General features: G+C 41.7%; 1 protein-coding gene across 2 annotated transcripts in view; it reads left to right on the top strand.

Moving 5' to 3' along the window:
- Window positions 1–20561, top strand: part of FGF9 (fibroblast growth factor 9) — a 35555-nt gene extending 14994 nt beyond the window's left edge. For both annotated transcript variants that reach the window (XM_072795785.1, XM_072795783.1), the window contains one exon: window positions 17247–20561. In XM_072795785.1, the coding sequence (XP_072651886.1) occupies window positions 17247–17492 (246 nt within the window). In that variant the 3' untranslated portion in view covers window positions 17493–20561. The remainder of the gene's footprint in view (window positions 1–17246) is intronic.
- Window positions 20562–20921: the final 360 nt, after the last annotated feature.

Genomic DNA, 20921 nt, shown 5'->3' with positions numbered 1-20921 from the left:
TTGCCACACTCTTGGGAACATTACCTTTCAAAACTCCTATACGAGTGTCACCTCTCAGGGTGGATTATTTATCTATCTATTTATCATCTATCTATCTATCTATCTATCTATCTATCTATCTATCTATCTATCTATTTTTTAAAGATTCATTTATTTATTTATGAGAGACACACACAGAGAGAGAGAGAGAGGCAGAGACATAGGCAGAACGAGAAGCAGGCTCCCAGTAGGGAGCCCGATGTGGGACTCGATCCTGGATCCTGAGATCATGCCCTGAGCCTGAGCAGAAGGCAGATGCCCAACCACTGAGCCACCCAGGCATCCCAGGGTGGATCCTTTAAAGGGGAGCAACCGTGAGCTGTAGCAGAACATTCAGTACTTTTCACCAACCACTTTGCCTGCATCTGCACATGGTATGTGCTCAATAAACACTTGTTGGATTGAAATGAACTAAGCATTGCGATTTGTTTTGATGCTTCATGAAACACATGGGCATGGACCTCACTGTGTCTGCTTGTGTGGTCAGGTACACAGTCAGTACTGAGAACTCTGCTGGAAGGGAGAATCCCCATCTTCCATTCCCATCCCGAGTTAGGCTGTGATATGCTGTCCCTGGTGTGTCCAGCCCTAGGGGGACGAGGCTGAGGCTGGAAAAAGAGTGTAGTGGCAAAAGCATGGCAACAGGAGTCAGGAGACTTGAGCTCTCATTCTGTCTCTACTACCAGTGAAGTGCTGGGCTCTTGTTCTCTTCATCTGTGAGGTGAATAGCTTGACTTGGATGTCTGGGATGTCTTTTCTTATTCTGGATCTCAAGAACTTGTGGCTTGGATTTTTTAGGCTTTACTCTCAAGTCTCGTCTGCCTAATGCACGATGTTCTCTATGTACACGAAGTGTTCATGCAGCAAGATCTTTTTGCCTCTTACGTATAGAGCTGGCAAGAAAGCAGGTGGTTTTCCTTTTGGTCTCTACCTAAGGCAGGAGAAGGGAATGAAGATGTGATCTGTGCTCCGCTGTGACTAGGTATCATGTTTTCTGTTGGGTTTGTGGTTATGATATCTGGTGTGGCAGTGGAAATGAGGAGTGACTGAAATGTTACATTTTCATTGTGATAAGACTAGGAGAAGGAGGAAAAAAAGAAACAGGCAATGATTGTGCTATGAAATACAGTTGATCCTTAAATAGCATGTGTTTGAACTGGGTGAATCCACTTCCAGGCAGGTGTCCCCCCCCCCCCAATAAATACAGTGCAATATTGTAAATTTATTTTCTCTTACTTGTGGTTTTCTTAACATTGTCTTTTCTTTAGCTGACCTCATTGTTAAGGATGTAGTATGTAACATATAACATACATATATATATTAATGTTATTGGCAAGCCTTCCAGGCAACATAGGGCTATTAGTAGTTCAGTTTGGGGGAAGTCAGAAGTTATATGCAGATTTTCAGCTGCACAGGGATCAGTGCCCCAACCCTGTATTGTTCAAGGATCAATTATACACTAAAAATTTCAGCTTAAAGAATTTTTAGCTATATGAAGTTGTGTAAAGCTCAGCAAACTAAAGTGGAGATGTTTTGTTTCTAAACACTGGGGAAACCTTGAAAAGAGTTATAGAAGAAGGCTAATAGAAGATTGAGGAAATAGCAGATTTCCACTCAAAAAGTAAAGCAAAATATAGCAAAAATTAATTTAAAATGTATTTTGGGATAAGTTTTCTCTTTTTGTCTATGTAATTCTTTTGTTTTCAAGTTTATTTTAGGAATGTATCTAAAAGGCCAGAGGTCAATGGGGTCATATTTCTTCAGAAAACTTAGAATTCTGATCCCCTTATTTGAATATGGCAGTAGGAAAAACTACATTGCTAGTGTGTATCATGATATGATTTAAGGGCAATCTGAATAATTCTGGTTCTAGGGTAGGGATTGATTCTTGCAATCGTGTGTTAATTCATATCAATTCCTTTGTTTGCTCATTCATTCACAAACATCTATAACTACTCTGTGCCTGGCACTATGCTGAGTGTATAACAGTGCAGCAAAGATCTCAAAATCTGGAGGGAGAAATATATTTATAAATAATTCAGTGCAATGTGAAGTGCAGTATATTAGAGAAACACACAAATTTCTTGGGAGTCTGAAAGAGTGTTTAAATAACTGCATTGGTGGTAAATATTTAAACTGGATCTTGAGGGATGAATAGGAGTTTCAGTAAGGGTAGGGCAGACAAGTTAGGGCACATGAGCTTTCAAATGTGAAGATTAGAATATCCTGCCTGTGTTGTAGAGAGATCACACACACACACACACACACACACACACACACAGCCAGAGGATCATAGTATTAGGGTATTAGTTTACATTTGTCACTTTGATTCCTATCAAGGAGATTCTAAGTAAGGCTTGGATAGTTACTTTTAGAGTCTTAATCTAACCTATCTGAATGTTATTGAGATACTTTAAAGCATCAAGAATAATTGACTGTAATAAATATCTCTTTAAAAAAGAATGCCATGGAAAAATTAATCTCCTTCAAGAAGCTTGCATTTAATAAAAGTTATTTCACTTTTTCTTTAAAAAAATCACTACAATTATAATGATACAGGAAAGTAAAGGATAGAATCTGTAAAAGTGATACAAAAGGATGACATGCAGATTTCGAGCTTATATCCCTTCTACAGCACTTATTTTATTCTCTCCAGAATTTTAATTCCTGTTGGTCTTTTCCACTAGATTAAATTTCTAGGAGTCGGTTTCTCTGTCTTTAAAATCTTTCTGGTTTTAAAGGCCTGGCAGTACACATTATGTGTGGTTGGCATATGGTCAGTGTTCATTGGCCCAGCTATTCAGCCTCTTATGCCCTGCATCCATGCAGAGCCTTGCTGTGTTTAAGCACCGTGTGTCGATAGCACTACCTAGTATGTGGTTTCCTGCTTGCAGAGTCTTGTATTTCCTTATTTAAAGACCCAGACCTTGTAGATGGCAGAGTGACTCATTCCTACTTCTTGCAGCCCTCAGACCAGTGCTTTGGAACCCGATCATCATCCTGATGCAGATGCTTATAAAACATGTGTTTCCCAGTAGATTTGGTTGTTTCCAAAGACACAATTGGGCTCCGGTTTATATGAATCCATGTAATAACAAGGTGTGATGGGTTTTTGACTACGTTTTCTATGTGTATAAACTTGAAAAAAAATACATTGGCTGGGGCCGTTGTCTCTGCTGGGTAGAGGTATGTGAGTCAAAGGATTTCCCTTGCAAAGTGTTTCCATGGTGTGGGGTACAGGGGCGAGAGATCCTGTAAATCCACCTGTCCCAGAGTGAAGGAATATATCAGTCTAAGAGGAAAAAAAAAAAAGTGTCTCAGATCCCTAGAAACCCCTACTGATTTAAATTCTTGTTATTCTGTCATTTGAATACAAACCGATGTGGACTTCTTATTCTTCTTTGGCAACTCCAATTCAAAACCTATTAATATTAAAACTTACACTCAACCTAAGACCAATGAAAATCCAGATTGGCGTGGTTGATTTGGTGAGATGGAAGATACACTCTGACTGAGGCCAAGATGCTGCTTCACTGTCAGTGTGGCCCTAAAGGTTTTTTGAGCTGAGCCCACCTGTTCCTTGGAGCACCTTGGGAAGGCAGTTGTCCCCCTAACCCCCCAAGTCTTCCTATTCCAATTCCTGGGAGACCAGATGATGTCATGTGGTCTCTGCTGTTGTGCCAGGTGTGTTTTTTCCTTTTCCTGTTAGCCTTGATAGTGAGAATAGCACTAGTTAGCACTACTTAGTACAAATACATTCCCGGGTGGCAGTATATGGTTACAGATAGTCACCTGGAGGGTCCAGAATAGCCTTAAAACAATCCCTTTACTTTTTTATGAAATGAAAAAACAAAATGAAAACATTCACCTCTAAAACTTGCAGCCCTCCAAATTTGGTCCCTTGTCTTCCTGGCATCTGCAGATGCCAGTTTTGAAAACATTACAGCAGGTGTGAAGTCCAGTCAGGAGAGTTGGTGGGAATACTAGAGAGGCAGCACAACCCTGGCACTCGACTGGATTCTGCACTGGTGATCGTGAGCAACGTGTGAATGAGCAGCATAAACTAGTGTTTGTGGAACAGGATGCCATACCAAATGGCCGGGCACCACTAGACTTAGCAATTTGTCATTGTGGTTTTTCAGTTCACATTACTTTGATGGTAGATGTTTAGGCATGTCCTGTGGAGAGTCTCCAAAGAATGTAATTCATATAAAGGAAATGAAAGGGTCATTTGTTTGGTAATCTACTTGATAGCAGTATGCTCTGGAAATAGGTGGTTTTAACGGATATTTTGGGTAATAGAGCACTGCCTTATACTGCCTATGTACATTGCCAATTTTCAAAGGATTGAGTAATAATTCTTTGATGATAAAGAGGGCAGCACCTCAGAAGAACATTTTCTACCATATTATTTGATTTAGTTCCTACGCTGTCCTTGTTTTAGAGAAGGAGAGAGTGAGAGTTTAGCAGCTTAGTGGCTTATTCAAGGTCAAATGGTGACAAATTACAATTTGAACATAAGCGGATGAATAAACTTTGTCCAGTACATGCACATAAGAGTTGCCATCCTTTATGTGAATACAAAATAATTCTACTGGAATCAACCATGTATTGGAGAAGGATTTTAGTATTTCCTTTACAGATAGGATTTTCGAACTGTTTTTTGTTTCTAGTAGCCTAGTTTTTATATTGTGGTTGATTTGTTTCCTTAGCATCTTTACTGATGGCCATTAGTGGAAAATCATCTTTTAACACATGTATCAATTTGTTTATTTAATTTTAGTTAAGTATATGTTGTTTAGTGGGGGTAACTTTACTGATTTATTGAGGCATATTTAAAACATTCCAAAGTCACAGAACACAAGCCTGGAGACTTATAGGCCTTGGAAAGGGTTTGGTTTTAATCATTAATAGCTCAGTAGATTGCTCTCCTCTCCTCTGGAGGAGGATGATTCTGGGTACCAGGCAACATGCTTAGGACTGGTCTTTGTTAGGCTCAGGAGTCTTGGAGTAGAATCTTCCTCATGACAGGTGCAAACTTCACATAAGATCCCTTCTGTCTTCTTTGGTTTGACTCCGATTCCCTGCTCCATGCTGCTGCCTCTTCTGAAGCCCTGCTGCCTCAGTGTCTGATGAGGAAAGGCTGAGAGAAGGGCTGTTTCTGGGGTAGAACCTCCCCTGGGATCTAGTTCTTCCACGTCCCTAATAGAATTCCATTTCATAAAGGGCGGCTCTGGGGAGCCAGGGACTTGGTTACTTTGTTTTCCATGGAACTGCCACTAGTTAAAACAGTGTCTTGCATGTAGTTGAAAGTATGAACGTATTGTCAGTGGGATCCCGAGTCACCTGTTTTGTTTGTTTGTTTTTAAAGAAGACCGTGCAGACCCTGGCTCTTAAGCACCTAATTTAGGAAGATTAGAGTTAATTTACAGACTGGAGTGGTTCCTGACCATATTGTGTACAAGGCTCTCTCCCCACCTTTTTTTTTTTTTTTTTAAAGACTTTATTTACTTATTCATGAGAGACACACAGAGAGAGGCAGAGACACAGGCAGAGGGAGAAGCAGGCTCCCTGTGGGGACCGTGATGCAGGACTTGATCCTAGGAGCCCGGGATCATGTCCTGAGCTGAAGGCAGATGCTCAACCACTGAGCCACCCAGGTGCTTCAAGGTTCCCTTTTTGATAAAAAATGTTAGGGAGTCCCATGGGGTAGTAATTGTGATTATATATTTCATATATATATATTTTATTTATTTATTTTTATTTTTTTATAAGGTTTATTTATTTGAGAGAGACCACAAGGTGGTGGGTGGTAAGGGCAGAGGGAGAGAGAGAGAGAGAGAGAGAGACTCTCAAGCAGACTCCCATCTGAGCGCAGAGCCCACCATGGGGCTCAGTCCCACAACCCTGATACCAGGACCTGAGCCGAAATCAAGAGTCAGGCCCTTAAGGACTGAGCCTCCCAGGGGCCCCTGTGCTTGTGTCTTTTGATTGAAAAAAATTCATGGTGATACATTGTGGCAAAAAGTGCTGTGAATTCGTTAACATTGTAAAATGCACTCGTTACAGAACAGTTCGTGTGTATATATTTGAAAAGAGCAGCAAATCCATGCCGTGGCTATTGGACCCAGGTAGCTGCCTGCCGTGCCGGGTGCGGGTGCTGGCTCTGGCTGTCTCGTGCTCAGGTTCCCTGCGCCTGTGAACTCTGGTGAATTTGCAACCGGGGAGTGCGAGGGCCACCAAGAGAGCATAACACGAGGGCAACCGGGCCCCAGCTGCCGGCCTCCCGCCTCGCTTCGGCCGCTTTCCTGGCCCCGCCGCCGGTTCGCCTCTCCCGCGTCTCCCGGGGTCCCGAGCGGCCTGCTGGCCCCGCGGAACCTGCACGGCCCGTCCGCCCGCCCGCCCGCGGCCTGTTTCAGAGGCGAATGCTGGTCGCATGGCCTCCTGCTCCTCTTTCAAGTGTGTCAGCCTCCCAGGCCCTGGGATCAGTCATGCCAGACAGGCTGGCCAGAGTTGGGGCAGTCTCACTCATTCACACTTTCATTTGCATATTTGCTCACTCAGGCACACACACCCTCACTTGCTCACTCACATCCTCACTTGCTCACACCCCCTTGCTCACACTCACACCCTCACATGCTCACTCACATCCTCCCTGCCTCCCTCACATACTCACTCCCTCACGCCTTTTCTCACTCACATACTCACTTGCTTACACCCTCACACCTTTGCTCACTGGCTGACACACTCACTTGTTTACATACTCACTCCCTCATACCCTCAATCCCTCACACCTTCACTGGCTCATACTTTACTCACTCACAACCTCACTTGCTCACACACTCTCTCACCTTCACTCACACCCTCACTTGCTCACGAATTACGTCCTTACTCATACACTCACTCACACTCTCACTCTTTCATACCTTTACTCATTCACACATTCACTTGCTCATGCCTTCCTTTGCTCACACACTCACATCCTCACTCACTCACTCACACCCTCATTCCCTTACACCTTCACTGGCTCACACCTTCACTCACATTCTCATACCTTCATTTGCTCACACACTCACATCTTCATTCCCTCACACCTTCATTCACTTATACCTTCACTACCCTTGCTTGTTCACAGTCTTCTCACACCCTCAGTCTTCCCTGCTGGCTTTCATGAAGCCAACATCACTGACACCCCTACTACTAATACACGCTGGTACTGTAGTAGGTGCTAGAAATATACTTGCTCCTCATTATTTGCAGAGTGTATATTTGCAAATTTGTCTACTTATTAAATTTGCTTAGTGACCCTAAAATCATTCCTGGTGGCATTTCCATGGTCGTTTGCAGACATTCAAGGAGAAGCAAAAGGGAATTGCCTGATGAGCCTGTTTCCAGCTGAGATCCTACCATGTGATGCTATGCCTTCTTTCAGCTCACACTATAAACAATATCCTTTTGGGGATCTATTTAATGCCACATTTTTCCTTTTTTTAACTTTTTTGTTGGTGATTTTACTGTTTAAAATATCCCTCCAAGCATAGTGCTGAAGTGCTAGCTGGTGTTTCTAAATGCAAGTTGGCTGTGACGTGTCTTATGGAGCAAACCAGATAAATGAGATAGTTTTGTGTGAGCATGAACTTCACAGTACTGTTGGAGGTGAGTTCATTGTTAATGAATCTATGATATTAACTTAAATAGAAACCCACAAAAAACAAGGTTATGCACTGATTATGTGACCAAAGTGTTATGAGTGGCTTGTGTGGAACCAAACCCCGTGTTTCTCTTGGCAGCAGGGTGTCGGTATTTACTACTTCAGCGTTCATAGTGGCTTCAGAGAACAGAACTATGGCGAATAATGAGATCAACTGTACATACAAATGCAAAGGGCATTTCCTCTTGTGGATGAGCTTAGAACTGGTCCATGAACTTGCAACTTTGTGTGTGTGTGGGGGGGCGGGGGTGGGTGGCAGATACACAGACCAAGAGTTATAATTTGGTAGGATACTTGTTATAATAGAATTATGTACAAAAAAGATTTGGGGGAACTTAGAGGGGAGAGATTAATTCTGGAGCAGGAGAGAACTTGAGGATTATTCACAAAGGAGATGGAGAAAACAGGCAAGTGTCCTTAGGAGAGGAAGGCTTGTGTGAAGGCAGCTTTGCTGCAGGATTCGGAATCATGGTGGCTACTGGACATTCCTAATTCTATCTTTACTTCCATTCCCCCTGCCATGGTCTTTGCTTCTGTTTTTCCCAGCTGCCGCCAGAGGCTACACTGCTGACATTTGGAGTGACTTCTGTCATTACCGTCAGCCCTGGCATGGGAGGTGCCCTTGAGCCTCACAAAGAAGGCGACTGCCTCCCTGGAGCCAAGTGGGAGCTGCACCCTTCAGGGCAGTGACAGCGGAGGCCAGGCCACCCTCTACGTCTTGCCTCCCCCCTCCGTGCCGGGGACTGATTTGTACTTGTGCATAGACGTCGTTTCTCAGTCCTTTGACTGGGTACACCTCAGCAGCATCCTAACAGGTGGCTGAGAAGAGTGTCTGCCTTCCTGACACCCCTGATGCAGAGGTCTCCCCCTCAGGATTAGAGGTTATAGTGTTAAGTGGGAGAGACATAGACGGATCTGTCTTCCTTTGTCCTCTTTTTTTTTTTTTATTTAGTATTTTATTTATTTATTCATGAGAGACACAGAGAAAGAGAGGCAGAGACACAGGCAGAGGGAGAAGCAGGCTCCATGCAGGGAGCCTGACGTGGGATTCTACCCTGGGTCTCCAGGATCAGGCCCTGGGCTGAAGGTGGCGCTAAACCGCTGAGCCACCCAGGCTGCCCTGTCCTCTTTCTAAATGCTTAAAATCCTGACATAAGCTGATCCCCTTTTTTCTTATTCTTTTTTTGGTATTTTATAAATCATTGAAATCTCTATCGTGACTTGCTTTTCCTTTGTAATGAAGCACTCAAAGCTCAGTGCGGTGTTCCAAGAACAGACTGGCCAAGGTCATAGTGAAGACATCCCTTCCCATATGGTACCTAATGTGATTACTTTGCATGGAATGAGTTTTGCCCATTTAGCTGCCATGTTCCATTGTGTGTCCACCCTTAGCTCTAGGTTTCATCCCTCCATCTATTTTCCATATGAATTGTCATGTTTCAGATAGTTTTCTCTTGACTGTGTTAACTTGGCCTGTATCTTTTTTCTTTCTCTATCTTTCAAGGTTGGTTTTTCCCATTTGCCATGTTTTGATGGAATAGTGAAGCCTCTACTTGCATTTGGAACAGTTCGAAGTTGGGGGTAAAGCACAGAGTAGTGGAAAGACAAGGCTTAGCATCCCAGCTCCAGCTTGCTAGCTGTGCGACCTTGGGCAGTCTACTCAAACTTGCTGAGCTCTGACTGTGGAACAGGGCGAAGGACAGCCACATGTCAGCATTGCTATGAGGCTGAGAGGAGACGAAGCCCATAAAAGAGCCAGCACACTGCGTGGCTTGCAGTGGCTCGTTAGTACAGGCTTGTTCCCTTAGCGTTCTTCATGGACGAGTGTGGCAGTGATGAAACGCTGCCCTGGTACAGCCTCTTGTGCTCCTTCCTGGATGGGAGGTGCACAGAAACTCTGTTTCTTGCAAGCTTGAATTCTGGAATGGAGATTTATGACATAGTCTCTGAAAATAAATGTGTTTCCTTCATTCCTGCATCCCTGGAATCATAAAGTATTAACCATGAAGCCTTGCTTATCAAGATTAATTTTAGATACTTTACTTTTATGTGTAGCTCATTATTATTTTATCCACGTAGTTAAAGAAGTTTCTTTCTTTGGGATTTACTTTCCTTTGTATTATTGTAACTCTTTTTTCTAATGTTAACATATTGGTAAATTCACCAGGCTGTCACAGCACCCGAATGGCTACTGTCAGAACGGTTTCTTTTTCCAGGATTAAAGCACTGTTTTAAGAAGGATCCATGTCAGCATATGAATTTGGTTTTGGAGCAGTGGAATTATTAGTTGATAGTATCAGCCCTGATTATGGTTGGAAGTGGGCTGTCACACTCTAGCAGGAAAGGGGCCTTGAGAGAATTAGACACAGTCACCTGAGTGTTCAAAGTGGAGGGAGCAGCAGCACTGGTCACTTTCTGAGAGATCAGGACCATTTATGTATCACAGGTTCAGAGGAGGGAGGAAACGTTTGGGTTCCAGAGGAATCTGGGCTAGCATGAGTACAGTTGAAGGTAGGAGGTAGGGACCCAAGAACTGGGGTGGGGAGACAAGCTTTATATACCTTGAGATTTTACATAGGATTTCTCTGTAGGTGTTGGGAGGGGATGGGGGTGTTTGAGAAATTCAAGAGTTCTGGTATTATTTTTCTGTGATGTTGTATTTTGTCTGCCTTATGTGCATGTCCTACTTTCCCATGATAGGTTTCAGTGCTCTATCTACAATATTGCGGACTTTTTGTTTTCTTGTCAGACTTGGTTTTTCTCCTAAGCCAGTTCTCCTGGGGAGAACCTACAATGTAGGCTTTGTTGGTCAGGCAGACATTCATCAAATAAGGCATGTTTCTGGTGGTCAACATGGTGAAGAGGGCAGTGGCAGGTGTCCCAAAATGCAAGGAAGTGTAGTAGATGAGACACCTTCCAGCGTGGGATCCTCCTGATGGTCTCCCAGAGAGAAGAAAGAAGGGGCCTCTTGTGCCAAAGTGATGTCTTCTTCCTTGTCCTCATTTCTTCCTTGAAATAGCAACCTTATTCCCTTGGCTGCTTCTGGAAGCATTAATTCTGTCTGCATTTCAGATCAGCTGCCCTAGCCCTGTCCGCAGTGGGCAACTGATGCAGCACATCTTACTTGATGTTGTTCCCTGTTTTCCTCCACTGCAATTTCTTTTTCTTTTTTTAAAAGATTTTATTTATTCATGAGACACACACACACACACACAGAGGCAGAGACCACAGGCAGAGGGAGAAGCAGGCTCCATGCAGGGAGTGTGACGTGGGACTCAATCCCGGTCTCTAGGATCACGCCCTGGGCTGACGGCGACGCTAAACCGCTGAGCCACCTGGGCTGCCCTCTACTGCAATTTCTTTTTCCATTTCCTGTTCAATATGTCCAGCTACTCCCTGTGGTATATCTGATGGTTATTGTGGAAAAAAAGTAGTTGGATTCCATTGTTTTTGTCTTTCTGGATCCCTTATTTCCTTAATTTCCCCTCCCAGCTTTTCAGCTTTCCATGTTTCCGCCATTGTGTGTCAGTCTGATTCTTGAGGGTGTTCTGCTCCCGGCTCTTCCCTCTTGTGCTACTTACCTAGTGTGGGGTTTCTTCAGTGTTTGCAGGTCTTTGATGTGTATTTTCAGTGGTCACTGGATGACTTACTACTCTTACCAGCCATCATCTATGCTATGAAATGTTACATGTGATTTCTTTTTACTTTGGTGTTCTACAATCCTAAGAGAAGTTCCCTGAATTTTTCCCCTGGGGTTCTTTGTGGAACCGTTAACTGTGCCTCATGTGCATAGGGGCACAAGCAAGTATCCCTTAAAGTGAATATTGGACTTCTCAAAGTTGAATCCTACTGTACCTGGAGCAAGGTTTTTTTCCTCTGTGGGACTGCATCTCTGGAAATGTATTACAAGTTTACAAGCTACTGTGATTTGCTAAGCAAATATCCATGCCCATAGGCAGCTTTTAAGGAAGGCCCCTGAATTGTCTAGCCTGCCCGTGGTTCTGTTTTGGCAGCATTGTTGGTGCTACAAGGCAGGTGAGTACATGGTGTAGAAGATGTCTGTGTGTCTCTGGATTTAGACTGGGCCCTGGCCCTGGCCTTGGAATCCCCAAATGCCCAAGTAAGCAGCTTCTACTTGAGCATTGTGTGTGTTTGTTTTGTTTACTGTTTGTTACTAGTGCAGAAAATGTAGTAATTCAGAATTTTCTCTATATTTTGATGAGACCGAATTGCCTGCCTCCTTGCTTCATTTTGTTTATATTGACCAGGCACAACTGATTCACTTATTCCCACAACTCCAGGGTGGTTGGTATGAAAGTGGGCCCGTCTGGAATAGTGGGGGTTTTTAAAGGGGGTTTGAAAGACGGGGCTTATGGTGAGCTGTATCAAGGGCACAGAGGGTTGGCTCTGAATCGGAGTCTAATAAAATAAGAAGTAGCGCCCTCTTGCCTATTCTCTGTGTTTGTTGCTTTCTGTCTATATGGGGACTTCTCCCAGGAGAGAAGAGTTAAAAGACCTGGCTTCTTATTAATGGTCCTTTTAGTCATTATATTTAATCACCCTGATCCTTGCAAGAACTCCCATTAAGACTTTACTGCTAGATTATTAATGAGGAAGAGAGTACATCTGAACGAGTCATTGTGGTTGAGGGAGGTTGAAATACCATGACTGTAATAAACGGGAGATATGAGAACAAGCGATTACATCAAATCATTAACTTACAAAGTGTTTGAGAACTCTATGATCAAGTTAGTTTCTGTAGAGTCACTGACCTCGGATTTACGGGTTGGGCTAGTTTATGCAACTAGTTTAAGTGAACCATTGAGTTCAGTAAATGCAACCATTTTGGATACTGTGGTTAAAGCTACACCATATATATCTACAAAAATATTTGTATATATATTTATGTATACATATGACATAAGCCTGTATGGTTTCCATGAGAACTATTGAGCCTCAAATTCTGAAAAATTCTGATTTCATTTTTTAAGTGGGTATAGATATGAATTGGGCATAATAATGCCCATGTGGACTACACATTTTCCAATTGTCTAATATCTTAAAGTGATGTCTATCTTATAACATTCCTAAACATTCTCTAGGGTGTGCTGTAATTTTCATATTATTATCTCATTCTTTGGATTTAATAGGATTCGTAAAAGTTTTGAAGTTTTAATTTCAGTTTTTCCCACTGCTTAGAATTTGATGATATAAAATGAAAAGAGGTTTCCATAGTTGCTAACATTCACCAGATTTTGTTCCAAAACATGGACTTTAGTAGACTTTTGAATTAAATCCACATTCTCCACCCAAGCCTAGTGATATAATCCAACAGTTCAAAGATAGGTATGCCATAAACAGCTATAGTTAAATAATCTAAAAAAAAATTAAAACATGGAAATACAATAAAACAAGAATTGATCACTTTATAGTGGAATACTCTATAAACTGTCTGCATTGGAAACATGTGGTGAGTTTTAAAACATCTGAGTTCTATAATTCTAAAGTGTATAGTTGATTTGAAGGCAGAAACTTTTTTCCTCCTCTGCACATATAGAAGAATACAGGTTGATATGTTTTTGCTGTCCCAATTTACACTCATTTGCTTATTTTTAATTTAGAAAAAGCACTGTGGAGTACAAATACATAAGTATAGTCACCTCAACTGAATATTTTGTCACTGAGTTCTAGAGTATGATCATAAAGAGAGTAATTCTATAAATCTTGCTATTTTATCTGTCTATCCAAAACAGAAATCATGTGTTAATGTAATCACACATGAGAGGAAGAAATTATTTAAAAGCATTTACATGGCATAAAAAAGTAACAGGGTCTTTAATTCTTAATGATCGTTTTAATTTTTTAAGATATGTCAGTTTATCTGAGTGGCATCATACTAATTGTGTAATGATTACAGGAGTTGAAAAGTACCTGTGCTTTTGCAATGGAATATCTGCACAGTCTCATTTAACTTAAGTCAGACAACTCTTTAGTGTAGGAGGCAATTGAACTCTGTTAAGAATCGCAAAAAGTGCTGGCTAGAAATGATACTGTTTTAAGTGGAATAATTCACTTTATTTTCTGGGTTGCCTACAAAGTTCCATTATGTGTATATAAAAAATGCTATCATAGCCTGCTAGGGGAGTGTTTTTTGAGCAGTGAAAAGGCTAGTTCAGTTTCTTAGCTTACAACTTTTTTTAAAAAGATTTTTTTTATGAGCTAAAAAAACACCCTCGAAACATATAAAATGAGAATCTTTTCATAAATACTAAAAACAAATGTGTTCCCTTGCTAGATTGTGAGTTCCCTACCACTGTAGAATTTTGTTCATAATCTCTGTTTTCGTTTAATCTCTACTCATTCTTCCCCCAAAGTGAATAGGGTTTTCTGAAAATTACATTTTGTAAAGGTAAAGAAGAGAGGAAGCATATATGAATCTTAGACCAACAGCTGCTGCGTGTGATTCCTGAGCCTGGTCCGTGAGCCCTCGCCGTTTCCCTGCGTGGCCCTCCTGGTGCCTGGCCCTTTGGAAAACAGCATCAGAAGGCTCCCCGAGGAGGGGGTCAGGAGGAACCATGGTGCTTAGTGAAAAGTAGAAAAAAACCCAAAAGGGGACTGTCTCCAGAGTGCGGCGCATCCAGCAGGGAGGGCTCCTGGAAACTTCTTGCTCTGGTGGCTTCGTTCCCATCATAACGAGGTCCTGTGGCATCGACCCGGGACGAGCCATTTCACAGACAGCCTCCCTGTCCGCTGTATTTAATGGGCGAAGTTGTATTAGCAGTTTTCCAAAGTTGGTCCCAGTTGCGAGAGGTTATGGTGTTAACAAAATGTCAACAACCACCGTGGTTTATGGAGGCCTTCCTCCGTGCCGGGCGTGTCCTCTGACTGTGTGCTTGTAACAGCCCTGTCCCAAGATACTAACCTGCCTTAATGACGAAGTTTCTGAGGCTCGTAGAGGTTAAGGACAGATGTCGTACATGTCCCCAGCTGGTGAAGGGCGGAGTTGGCATCTGCATGGCCCTTGGGCACCACGGTGGGCTCTTCACCAGCCAACTACCTGTCTTCTGCTGAGGTGACATGTGTGTCTCTGATCCAACAAAGGCTACTGTACTGTAGATGTGACAGGTCTACAAAGCAAACATGAACCAGTACCTAACTCATGATTCCAAAAGGAGAAAGTGTGCTATTGTTTTTAAGTAAAATGTCTATCAGTGATATGATTTCCTGCCGAGAAAAAGAAAGCTTAATTTGAATTAGTTCTTCATGTTTTTTGAGGAACTAAAGGTTCAGTATCCAGTTCCATACTCTGGTCCATTTTATTAAGTAAAAAAAAAAAAAAAAAACAAAAACAAAACCATAATTTGTTTAGAAAATTTACTTAATCACCGCAAACCCAAACCAGACATTTTTAGCCAGGAATAATCTTGTCTGTGAGGAGAATATTTATTACACAGATGGAAGTAAAGACTAAAATAGCTGGTAATGTCTTTAACACACTATTTTTATTTCGTCAGTCTTAATAGAGATGAAAGAGAAGTCACATGCAGCCTCATCCCCCAGCTCAGGGGAGGGGAGAAGAAGAATGCGCCCCTAGTTTTCTGTGTGTAGAGTGAGGTGCCTTGTGTACAGTGAGGTGCCACTGCCTCTGAGCTGCTCGCCCCCTCCTCCTCCTCCTGGCCCCCAGTGGAGTAATCCAGCTTGGGGCGGGGGGGGGGGGGGGGGCGGCCCATAGATGACTTCTCTCTCCCCGCAATTCATTTTGTCCCTACAAACCCAGCATCCGCGCTCCAAAATTTCCCCAGCATTTCTGTCCTTGACAGATGCATTGTTTTTTCATTTTCTCTTGGCCCCATTTGATTTAAGAAGAACTTGCCCAATGAGATAAGATTATGTCACAGACCCTTTCAGGGCCTTGAGGAGTAATAATCAATTGGTGGAGGGGGGGATTGCAGGCCCTATGTGCTTTGGAGTGGCTCTTAAGCCCTCAGTTTCTCAAAGAAGTAGGGAAGCCAGCCTTCCATCGGACTGTTGATTTCATCAGATTCTCTCCCTTTCCCCTTCATTTGCTCTCCTGACTTCCTCCGTTGCAAGGATCTGATGGATCCTGTGCAGCTGCAGTCTGTGAACTCAGTGCACTAAATCGTGCATGTGTGTGCATGTAAGAAGGACATCTATATTTTGGTGATGTCTAGTTTGCTGTCCTCTGCGTCTGAATGTCAGAAAGGGAAGAATATCAAAGATAAGGATCTGTGCTGCTCTTTTAAGTCTGCACACGGATGTGTGTGGTTTTTGGTTTGTTTTCTTATTCATGTAAGGTGCCAGATGGGTGAGAGCAAGAGAAATACTTTTAAAAGGTCATTTTGTGTTAATTTTTAAAAAGTGCCATCATGGAAGGTATTGATTTGAAAAGTTGCAGTCCGGTGGTGAGAGGGGCAAAGAGGCCATTCAATCCTGTTGGCCCGTTTCTCCAGGGGACAACTTTTGTGACTGGGTTTTGGGATGTGAGGCAGAGGTTTCTGGTCATTATGACTGCTCACGAGACACCTGGCTGCAGGAGCTCTGGGTTGTGGGGATAAGTGGGACCCAGAGTTTCATAAGGCTCAGGTGGAGGGAGAGGTGCACTTCATCTGTGAAAATGGGGAACCTTTTAACTTTGGGAATGTGGGGAAAAGTACAGTTTTTCTGTTGGTAGATGTGTGCCTGAGAATGTGGCTTTTTTAAGTTGGGGGGCTCTTTCTGTCTAAATTCAAGGGAGTAGGAGGGTTGCAACAATTGTTTTTACTTCTTTGTATCCAGGAAGACTCAGTCACATAGAAAGCATTCTATCTTGAATGTGAACCAGGGATTAACTGTATCAGAATTCCCCCCAGGGCCTGTTAAAAATGCATATTTCCAGACTTTCTGGATCCGAATTTTAAAGGATTGGAGATTGAACATTTGCATTTTAAAGAAGCAATGCAGGTGATTGTTCTGTAACCCTGAAGTTTGAAAAGCACTCTTAGAGTAGTAAGTAAACTCTACTGCTTCAGAGGGCAGGGGATTCTGACAACAGTGTGATTGTTGAGAATGTTGGGCAAGTACTTTGTAAAACATGTATTAAAGATGAGGCGGGTATTTGAACCTTTGGCTTCAGCTAAGGCTCTCCCTTGCAGGATGGTCACCAATCCAATTGCTGTAGTAAAAATGGGAACAACTCGAAGCATTGATCATCCTTTGTCTCTTTGTCTCTTTCAAATAATTGATGTATGAAAAGAAATCTAACCAGAAAATATTTGGAATCTTTTGCACTTCAGCCATTATGAAAAAACAATTAAGCGTAGTTAAATTTATATAGCCAGGCACTTTTTTGGAAAATACATCCCAATGGTTAAACTGGGTTAAAATCAGTGTTTTCTCATCAGAGTGATATTATGTAGCCATTGAATGTTGCTTCAAATACAGAAAACAGCTCTTTTGCAAAATATTTATTTGTTTGCTTGTTTGTTTGTTTTAACAGGAAAAACTAACCCAAGAGTGTGTATTCAGAGAACAGTTTGAAGAAAACTGGTATAACACGTACTCTTCGAATCTATATAAACACGTGGACACTGGAAGGCGATACTATGTTGCATTAAATAAAGACGGGACCCCAAGAGAAGGAACGAGGACTAAACGGCACCAGAAATTCACCCATTTTTTACCTAGACCAGTGGACCCCGACAAAGTACCCGAACTATATAAGGATATTCTAAGCCAAAGTTGACAAAGACCATTTCTCCACTTGAGCCCTTAACAGAGTAACCACTATAAAGGTTTCACGCGGTGGGTTCTTATTGATTAGCTGTGTCATCACACCAGCTCCACTGTTGCCAAACTTTGCCGCATGCATTCTGTACGATGGAGGCTTGGAGGGGAACATGCTGATTTTGTTGTGCACTTACAGGCTTGTCCTCCTGGAGGGCCGCCGCCGCCCACTCGCTCGGTCTATTGTGAGCCGAGGAGAGGGAGGCTGAGCGGAGTGTGAGTGTGTGTGTGGATGGGTAGCAGGGGAGGTTGAAGAGAAGCAGAAGCAGAGAGGACAACGGCCTGATGCATGCTGGGATTTAGACGCGCTTTTACATTTTTGATCAATTGTCCTTCACCTTGTATCAGCACAGCTGCCATACTTCGACTCATCAGGATTCTGGCTGGTGGCCTGCGCGAGGGTACGCTGCATTTGCAAAGGCATGGAGGGTGCAGTCTTACTTACAAGACTTTTTCAGTTTAAGGCTCACTGGTGCCATCCCAGTGAATTTAAAGCAAAGACCTCTTAGTAATAAAAAAAAAAGTTAAATTTATTTATAGAAATTCCAAAGGCAACATTTTATTTATTTTATATATTTATTTATTATATAGAGTTTATTTTTAATGAAATATGTACAGGCCAGATAGGCATTTTGGAAGCTTTAGGCTCTGTAAGCATTAAATGGCAAAGTCCGCTACGAACCTGTGGTAAATTCATGCAAGTAAATATAACGGTGCATGGATAGGAGAAATCCTAATGACCCTAATGTACTAAAGGCGACAATCTCTTTTGTGCCCGTATTATTGTAAACTTATGCACATCATTCATGACACTGAGTATTCACTCTTCAGACTGCTTGTTTCATAGCTTATCCCAGAGGATTAAAGAGAAACTGGGTCTCAAACTTTTATTCTGTGTCTGTAATATTTCCTCTCTCATAAGTGACTTATTCCATCACTGTAACTTCACGGTTGGAAAATACAAGGGTTGGTATCTAGCCTACGTGTTTGAATCTCTTACAGAATATACCAAAGCTAAACAATAACTATGCTTTTATTTTAGTCGATCTCCAGGACAACAGGACTAACATCAAACACTGTACTGATTTAGAATCCTCAAAACGAAAAAAAAAAAGAGCTTATATAGCACAGATTTTTAAAAAAAAATTTTTTTAAGGGACAAGAGTCAGATTAAACAGGATCATTCTTGGAGACTTTTTATTTGTGTACTTGGCTATCAAATATGACGTTATACAAGTACCATAGGGGTCATTGTGACATCTTTTATAGAAAATTGCTTTTGGTGTGAACCGTCGTAATACATGGGAATAGCACCCTTCAAGGAAAACGTGCAACATAACAAATCTTCATCAATAATGACAATGAGGGGGAAAGTATTATCCTTGCTGACTATGTTTTGTTTTTAAAAATGGTCTTCACAAGCGCTCAATTTTTTTAGAGGGGAGGTTACTATATAGAATATCTTTTACAAGGCTTTTATAACATTTTATGCTGAAAAGCATAAGAAAACATATTTCTTTAGTAGCAATAATTTTGGAACTTGCCCTTGGGCAAGGAAGACTATTTCTTACTATATACTAAGGAGAAAAGAGCCAAATTCTTAAAGCAATATTTAGGAAAAAGGAATTTATAACAAATTCTCATACCACATATAACACTTTCTAGCCAGTTATGTTGGGAAATTGAAAGTGACAGTTAAAAAATGTGTTGGGATTTATGTAACTAATTTTAAAATTTAATATTCCAACTTTGTTTTGCTCTGATGCACATTCTTTATGAAAAATAAAAGTATGTCACTGTTGAGTTAAAGCTGTTTTGAAGTAGAAGCGCATGACTTATTGCCATGAGCACATGTGGCCCTTCTATAGGCCAAGTTGGAGTATGTAGCAGAGCCCTCCTGCTGATGTGCATTAAGGAAAAACTAAGTCTCACATTTGGAATTAAGAAATATTTGGGGGGAGGGGACAGAAGCAATGTAAAATAGTTGATTTATGATAAACTCAGAATGTCCTCTTCATTTATTTTCTTGTTTTTTTTTTTTAACTTTCTAAACAGAAACTGCATTTAATTCTGAGATGTAGTATTCTTATTTATTACTTAACCCTTTGCTGCTGCTAAAATGTGCACATATTCAGGCTTCAGTTTTTCCGAAAGGCATTTAATATTTTTGGCTGAAAACATTAAACATCTGACCACAGGGAAGAATCAAGTTTCTAGGATGTCATAGGTACACTATTTAGCACTGAAGAAATTGGTTTTAGGAGGTAGCCAAAAGTAATCTTGAAGTAGCATGAGATGCTAGATGATCGGCCTAAAAGAAAGCAACCAACTTGTGAAAAATATTAAAATCTCCATGCATTCCCAGAAAATGCTACTTTAACGTCTACTTTTGGAGTTATTTTGTTTTGGTACCTTTTTCTTTTTCTTTTTTTAAAGAGAAACAAAATGTTATATGCTTTTGGCAATGGATACAATAAACTGTAATGGTCTGTAAATAAATAAATATTGACTTATGCAATTTATGTAAATAAGTGTTCTGGGAGAGTAGATGGCTCAGGGTTTTGGCGTGGGCATTGTCCTGTTGGGCATTAGAGCAAGTGGGTTTGCAGCCGGTTCTTGTCATAAGAGACCCAAAGCCCATTGGATGGCAGCTCCGAGCCACTGTGGGATGGGTGGTTCCAGGTTTCACAAACAGATGTTCAGATAGCCAAACCATTATCTTACTGGTGCCAGTACTTGCACCTTGGTCAGAGACTTAATGGGCACAGACTGAACCACCCTCCCATCTGTCATGTGAATGTCCCCAGGCAGTGTGAAGGACATGCCAGGTCAGTGTTGGGGAACTTGTCCCTGCCAGGTCCTGTTCTGTAGATAAATGAATGGCTTTAGTTTATGGTGTTTTCCTTCTATTTCATCTCATTAACACTACAACATTGTGTTATTTACTTGATAATCTGTAATTGTATGTAAATACATACAGGATTATGTAATTTGTGTAAATACATAATTACAGACTTTTGAAAACTGGTATTTTTTACTTGATGTCCATTTTGGAGCTGCTTCAGATTATGTGCCTACATGAACCAATGGAATTTTAAAAACATGCTCTCCTTGCTCTTACAGCTGTTGCGTGTGTGTTGAGGGGATGGGGGGATGTGGAGGGTGGAGGGGGAGGACAAACATATCCAGATGTCTCTTCATTTCTGTGAGCATTAGATGAAGAAACAAGTAATCTGGGATAAAGATTCATGAACTTGCAGCAAGCAAAATGCAGTGTGTGCACATATTTACATGGATGGGTGAATGGACAGAGGCATATTGTTTGAGGTCAAATTCTGTTTGCTGCATCATTTGACCTTGAAGTGTGCTTTATTTAGATCCACTGCTT

The sequence above is a fragment of the Canis lupus genome, chromosome 24 (genome assembly GCF_048164855.1).
Source record: "Canis lupus baileyi chromosome 24, mCanLup2.hap1, whole genome shotgun sequence".
In the NCBI taxonomy this organism is placed as follows: domain Eukaryota; kingdom Metazoa; phylum Chordata; class Mammalia; order Carnivora; family Canidae; genus Canis; species Canis lupus.
The sequence above is the reverse complement of the archived record's forward strand: the minus strand, read 5'-3'. Positions and strand labels throughout refer to the sequence as shown.